This window comes from Labeo rohita, chromosome 1 (genome assembly GCF_022985175.1).
Source record: "Labeo rohita strain BAU-BD-2019 chromosome 1, IGBB_LRoh.1.0, whole genome shotgun sequence".
Lineage (NCBI taxonomy): Eukaryota > Metazoa > Chordata > Actinopteri > Cypriniformes > Cyprinidae > Labeo > Labeo rohita.
Window position 1 is genome coordinate 4,301,678 of NC_066869.1, and position 7,137 is coordinate 4,308,814.

General features: G+C 35.6%; 2 protein-coding genes across 2 annotated transcripts; both read left to right on the top strand.

Moving 5' to 3' along the window:
• The first annotated feature begins 2,187 nt into the window (after positions 1–2,187).
• On the top strand, positions 2,188–3,665 carry LOC127171707 (B-cell receptor CD22-like). Its single transcript, XM_051120519.1, has 2 exons — positions 2,188–2,527; positions 3,367–3,665. Exons 1-2 carry the CDS (start codon positions 2,218–2,220, stop codon positions 3,663–3,665), a joined length of 609 nt encoding a protein of 202 aa, XP_050976476.1. The 5' UTR covers positions 2,188–2,217.
• Positions 3,666–3,676: 11 nt separating this feature from the next.
• Positions 3,677–5,200, top strand: LOC127171717 (B-cell receptor CD22-like). Its single transcript, XM_051120531.1, has 6 exons — positions 3,677–3,926; positions 4,006–4,081; positions 4,336–4,378; positions 4,529–4,609; positions 4,735–4,794; positions 4,919–5,200. Exons 1-6 carry the CDS (start codon positions 3,677–3,679, stop codon positions 4,931–4,933), a joined length of 525 nt encoding a protein of 174 aa, XP_050976488.1. The 3' UTR covers positions 4,934–5,200.
• Positions 5,201–7,137: the final 1,937 nt, after the last annotated feature.

Here is a 7,137-nt window from a genome sequence, read left to right on the forward strand (position 1 = left end):
ATACACTGTGTAGCCCTACATATACTTTCCATAAGTCACAGCAAACTCACACTTGTTTTATTTTTGAATGCATTTATAGTTACATTAATTACAATAAATTACATTATATAAGGAATAATTGATGATGGGCCATTTAATTATTAGAAAATCATACACACCCAAGATGGTTTTGGACCCATAAAAACTGTTGCTGCAAAGATGTTAGAAAAATTATTTTTCTTTCAAGCTATAAACTGCCACCATGTTTAAATAATAATAATTTCAATACAAAAAAAAAAAAAAAAAAAGAACTAATCAACTAATGTAAGTTAAACATTCTCGAGCTCAAGGCAAGTAAACACTCCAAGTATTACTTACAAACAAAAGTATTAATGCATATATTAATCAAAAATACAAATGAAATAAGATTTTTTTAAAATAGAATTGTAGGGTTTTTTTTTTTTTTTTTTTTTTTTTTTTTTTTATGTAGGTCTATATAAAGGCTATTGCAGAAATAGACTACAGACATTTCATGAAGTAATAAATGTTAAAATAAAACACTGCAAAATCTTCACTGTATACATTAAAGATAACTCTTATTACAGTTCATAAGTGATTCAGTCAAGAACAGTGAGTGATTTTCTCTTTTTCTTTTGTTGTTTGATTATTGTTTGACGTGGTCGGCTGCTGCAGGTTTACGCTGCTGTCGCTTTAAGATCTGACGCACAGATCAAATATTTTGACGCATCAGTATTTCTCCCAGCTGTTCAGGTTTACTTAAGACAAAACTCTGTATTTGCACACTGACTGAGAGATCCAGTAGACGTTCAAACACCCAATCGATTGCATCAGAGATTGCGGAGAGTGACTTCCAGATGTTAGTTAACGTTATTCTTTTTAGCGTGGCTTTGGCTTAGGAAGCACGGACGATTAAGCTTATATAAGTGTGCAGCGATGTGCAGATCAGCTGAATCAATCTGCTGTTAAAAATGAACCATCCATTCATCATATCATCATGCAAAACTAAGAATTAGAATAATCGTAAACGACGATCGGGTGCGGTTATCTAAATCAGAGAAAAATACAGGTGCGGGTGGGCGGTGGGCGGCGGGCGGAAAATTTATTTTAAGCTGCGGATTCGGGTGACCTTTGAGCTCATCCGCGCATCTCTAGTGGCACATAAACCCGTCGGCTTTCAAGTAGCCTACTGGACAAGACTTTCGTGATAATGCATCGAGTCAGTGACATTCCGTCAACTGTCTCTGGACTCGGACGGATTCGGAATATTTTCCGAGTCAAGTCCGAGTAAAAATGCATCCGAGTCCGTGACAAGTCCGAGTCGCCTAAAAAAATTGTACTCGAGACCAGACTCGATTCCGAGTCCAACTCTAATATATATATTGATACTGGCCATTAGTAGAGCAGGATTGTACGAGTTTTTATTATGTGTATAAGTTGCTCTTAGTGTTGTAGATTGGGCTTTGTACTGGGCAGAAAACGGAAAACGGAAGTTAAGTGCATGTGTGCTAAACTATCTTAACCACAGCCTTTCTGAGTCTGATCTCATTAAACGCATGCGTCTAATCAGAGAGTGAACTAATGGTAATTACATGTTTACTGTCTTATAAAATTACAGTAAAAACAAGTATTCAATTGTTGTAGGTGTTGCTATGCTGATGTCAGTCAGAATGGCTCCTCTTCTTCCTCTGATCTTCCTGCTCTTGATTCACAGTGAGTTGCTGCAACGTTTAAAAACACTTATAGAGATTTTGCAAGAACTGATGTTTCACTAATGTCCTTGATGAAAAAGCTGCTGCTATTTTGTTCACTACATGAATGCTGTGTTTCAGGGGTTTCTAGTGCTGATTGGGGTGTGAGTTACAGTCATTCACACATCTGTGCACTAAAGAACTCATCAGTGATGATGATCTGCACTTACACATACCCTACTGGATATCAGATCAATAAAATGTTCTGGACCAAAACACAGGATAAAAACGAATCTGAAGAGTATCCAGATCTGTCTGAGGACCCTGAATACAGTCAGAGGATTCAGTATCTGGGAGATAAACAGCAGGACTGCACCATCAGACTGAATCATGTGACACAGAAAGATGAAAGCATGTACTATTTCAGATTCGCTACTAATGGAACAGGAGGAAGATGGCTTGGTAAACCAGGAGTGAGTCTTACTGTCACAGGTGACTTTCATGAGGTTTCACTCTTCTTCTGTGCATTATGTTGAATAATAATGAGTGTGTGACAGCAGCACTAGATATAATGTGTGTGTTGTGTTCAGATCTTCAGGTGGAGTCTCCTGAGAGAGTGACAGAAGGAGGTAATGTCACTCTGACATGTAAAAGCAGCTGCACTCTGACTGACAGAGCAACATTCATCTGGTACAGAAACTCACAGCCATTAACTGAGAGAAGAGACAGAAACAATGAACTCCTGCTGCAGTCAGTCAGAAGAGAGGATGCAGGCAGATATAGCTGTGCTCTACATGGACACACTTACATCTCTCCTGCTGTTCATCTCAATGTCACGTGTGAGTACAGATTCATCAGTTCTTTTTAATAATTTTTGGAGTGTTTATGCAGTGTTCGAATAGAGCTGAGCCTCATGCATGCACAATTTTTTCAGCACAGTGAAATGTCTCAAAAACAGTAGAAAATAATCTGATGGCCCCCAAACTCATTGGAGGGTCTCACTGTCAGATTCTGCAGTGACAAGTAAATAATTCTTTCACAAACCGTCATTGCACCACCAGGGCTTTTTTTTTATTTTTTTAATTTTACATGTGGCTTGTATGACTGCTTGCCATAGCTACACTTCAAAGAATGTCATAGACAGTCATTTTAATTCATTTTTGACATTTTTGGTCACAACATAATTAGTGTTGATGCACTGAGTCAGTTTTGATAACTTCAATAATTATAAAATGTTAAAGAAAAAAGTAATAATGAAAAATGATTGTTTCAAATTTATGTAGGAGCGTTTACATTTTAAAGACACATGATGACAACTTCACTGTAAAAATCAATTTGTTGAGTCAACTTAAAATAATTTGTAACCTGGCTGCCTTAACATTTTCAGTTCAGTCAACTCAAAAAAAGTTTATTCAACCTGAAATGTTAAATTATACTAAGTGACAACTTTGATATTTGAGTTGAATCAACTTAAAATTTTAAGGCAGCTGGGTTACCTACCCATCTGTTAAGTTTAGCAAACACAAATATCTAAGTTGTTACTTAGTACAACTTAACATTGCAAGTTGACTTTTTTTTTACAGTGTAGCCTAAAAACAGACTTTAGTCATATGAATGCTTGTAAATTATATATAAATTGTATGTTTGGATCTACACATTTCATTTTTGTCCTCTTTAGATGCACCAAAACGTGTCTCAGTGTCCATCAGTCCATCAGGTGAAATAGTGGAGGGAGATTCAGTGAATCTGAGCTGCAGCAGTGATTCAAACCCACCTGCAAAACTCGACTGGTTTAAAGGAAAAATGTTTGTAGCATCTGGAAGAATCTACAGCATCTCAAAGATCAGCTCTGATCACAGTGGAAAATACAAGTGCAAGTCCATCAATGAACATGGAGAGAAATATTCTTATGCTGTGACTTTAAATGTCATGTGTGAGTTAATGACAATGACTAACTGTGACAACAAATTCCTTTAGTATACATCAGTATGATTGTTAATTATGTCTCAGTGTCCGTAACTGGATCTGCTGAAATAGTGGAAGGTGATTCAGTGACTCTGATCTGCAGCAGTGATTCAAACCCACCTGCTCTGAACTTCAGCTGGTTTAAGGAGGATGAATCCTCAGCTGTTGGATCTGGACAGAGTTTCAGTGCACTACAGAGCGGACGCTTCTACTGTGAGGCTCACAATCAACATGGATCTCAGAGATCAGATGCTGTTACTGTCATTGTTAAAGGTAGAGCAGCTCATTTACTCTTTCTAAAGTGAAGCAAGTGAATGCGTTAAGGTGTTTTGTGCTTTCGTCTGTGTTGTAGGATGTCTGGTGATATTGTACATATCCATTGGAGTGGTTTGTGGAGCTGCAGTTATCATCATGATGTTGCTGATTCGGTACGATGTGTGTAGTATTTGATCACAGGTTAACCTCATTTATAACCTTCAGTAAACAAAAAAAACAGTTGTCATGGTATCTTTCTATAAATATTAATTTTGTTGGAAGATTTTTTTTTTTTTTTTCATTTTAGAATCACAATTTCATTGGTATTGACCAATAAAATATTATCAAATGCATCAGAGGTCAATATTGTTTTAATACAACATATTAATTCTATACTCTTTTATGTAACCTATTTATTATTTCTAAGGAGAAGCAAAATGAAAAAGAGAAAAGACACACTTGAAACTCAGGTGAGAAATGAGTTTAGTAATCAATAGTCTCATCAGTAAATGAACTAGTTACTAAAAGTCTGAATGCAGTTGTGACTGTATATATTGATATTATAAGCATTAGTTATTTATGTTGTCTCTACATTTGTTCCTGTTTCTTAAATGCCAAAGATGAATATTTCCAGACCTGATTATGACAGACGTTCAACATCTGATGTTGAGTCACATGAACCTTTGTATGGGAATGTACAGGTAAGTTGTTGTTATAGTCTGTTGATGTGAACACTAATGCCATTATTATAGGTGAACTAATAGTTATCAAATGTTTTTTTTTTTTTCATTCAATTTTCTATTTTTTTTTTTTCTTTAACGCCAAGATGAATCATTCCAAACCTTGTGATACTGAGATGACTGAACCTGTGTATGAAAATACAACGGTAAGTGTTTCCACTCATTGTCCTGAATATCAATTTCACTCTGAATGTCTATTGACTAAGTATATTGTTTAGATATTTAAAGTGTATGATGTTTTAATGTATTAATTTACTTCCTTTCTTTCAGGGTGACAGGCCGTAGTGTTTGGGACACATGGCAAAACATTTTACAGCCTTTTTCTGTCTCTCTGTCAGTGGAGCCCTGAATGATTGACAGCAGTTTTTTGATTTGCATAAATTAATTTAGCAGTTAGTTTCATCCAAAGTGACTTACAAATGTTAAAGTTGTTGTAATTCTTTTTGACTGTAGTAAAGCATAAACATATTGTATGAATTAGTAGGAAAACAATCTTCATTTACAACAATCAAAAACTACATCTAAAAACTAATATAATCATGTAAGATCTCTTTGTATACATATTCTGTCTATTCAGTGTTTTAAAATATATTATGTATATTGCCCTTTTATTAAACTGTAGTATTGCAGCTTGTGATTGCAGTGTTTCCTGTGTATTTATGCGTGTTTGATCAGCAGATGTCCTCAGTGTGCTGCTTTCAGAACATTGGAGTCAGACATCACGTTTCCGCCACTGAATAAAAAATAAATAAATAAATAACAAATATTTAAAAAGTTATTGTGACTTTTTATCTCACATTTCAGAATTGTGAGATAAACTTGCAATAATGTTAACATATCAGTTTTTTTTTTCTCCTCAGAACTGGACTTTATAACTCACAATTGTGAGTTTGTATCTCATAATTCTGACTTTTTTTCTCAATTACAAAAGTCGCAATTACCTTTTTAATTTTTAATTCAGTGGCGGAAACAGGCTTCCATACTTCCATACTCTAGAGTAGGTATTTTTTTTAGTAATTACTTCATAACTGCAAAAAGAGTAAAATCTATATAGTATGAATGTGTTTTGAGTGTAGTATGTTTTTTTTTTTTTTTTTTTTCAATTTATTTTTTTATTAATGCTTGAACAACATGTACAAAAGTGCCAAGGGTATACACAAAATTATATAACAAGTACAAAATTATTAAAAAAAGCTTCATTTCACACATCACTAATAAATCAGTAAGCTCGTGAATCAATACATGCAGGTTAGAAATGTGTCCGAGTGTAATCTGGGTATAGGACAGGTGATTATTATATTATTATATTGCTAAAATATGTGGAGTTTATTACATTAAAAATGGGATGAGAATGTTGTTTAGAAAGGGTGTCCAGCAGCCATATCACCCTGCAGCCCAAGACTGGTTGCCCACTGAAGTTAAGTGGGGTTGAGCCTGGTTAGTAGCTGGATGGGAGACCTCCTGGGAAAGCTAGGTTGCTGCAGGAAGAGGTGTTAGTGAGGCCAGCAGGGGGTGCTTAACCTGTGGCCTGTCTGTGTTCTGACAGGGACACTGTACTGTCAAAAAGCACTGTCTGTCAGATGAGATGTTAAACTGAGGTCCTGACTGCCTGTGGTCATTAAAACTCCTACAATGTCTTTCAAAGAAGAGGCATCATGGCCAGATTGTGAGTGATCTTCTTTGCCTCTGATTCACTTTGAGAGGTAAACATTTTCATCTTGATTGCTCTCATTTCACTCCTCACCTCACTGCGGCGACACCCGCCTACTCAAATCTCTCAAGCAGATGTTTGTGTCTTTAACCAGCCTTAACCATTAAGCTCCCTCTACAGGAGAAAACTGAATGATGAATGAATAGTTTTCTGCAGGTATTACATTTAAAGTTAAACAAAATCGGCAATATAAACAAATCAGGCTTCCTACAAATGTCAGAGCAGCAGGTCTGTGACGTCAGCACTCGTCTGTCTGTTTCTCATGAGGGTCACGTGATCACACAGTCAACACTAGATAGATGCTGCTGTGAGTTTGGACACGCCTTGTTTTCTCACATCAGTCATCGCTACAGAGGAAATTGTATTAATGTCCATCTTTAGAGTTTCACAAGATAACGAGAGACAATGGAGAAGTGACACAAGGCCTTTCTTAAAAAAGCTTAGATGATCTCATTTGATGGATGAGTAGCAACTTCAATATTCTTTTTCTCTATAAATTCTTAAGTTCTTTTTGTTTGTTTTATTATTAAATTTGCTATTAATTCATTACATTTATTTATAAAATGCACAATCAGTGTTTTATTTTCTTGTTTCCCCAGGAAGAGATTAAATATGCATGTAAGTCTGAAAACATAATAGGCATCTCTACAGACTATAAAGTTTCCCATCTTTCATAAATATAAAGTGTCCACCTATTTTATGATGTTAGCCTAATGTCGTCTCTGCCTAATGGTTGCCATCTTTAGTCTCTGCTTCTGTTATATCTGTACTATGTGGT

Coding starts and splice junctions, on each gene's coding strand:
- LOC127171717 (XM_051120531.1), top strand. CDS start 3,677: ATGATTGTTAATTATGTCTCAGTGTCCGTAACTGGATCTGCTGAAATA. Junction 3,927..4,005: donor TGTTACTGTCATTGTTAAAG/GTAGAGCAGCTC, acceptor TCTGTGTTGTAG/GATGTCTGGTGATATTGTAC. Junction 4,610..4,734: donor CTTTGTATGGGAATGTACAG/GTAAGTTGTTGT, acceptor TTTAACGCCAAG/ATGAATCATTCCAAACCTTG.
- LOC127171707 (XM_051120519.1), top strand. CDS start 2,218: ATGTTGAATAATAATGAGTGTGTGACAGCAGCACTAGATATAATGTGT. Junction 2,528..3,366: donor TGTTCATCTCAATGTCACGT/GTGAGTACAGAT, acceptor TGTCCTCTTTAG/ATGCACCAAAACGTGTCTCA.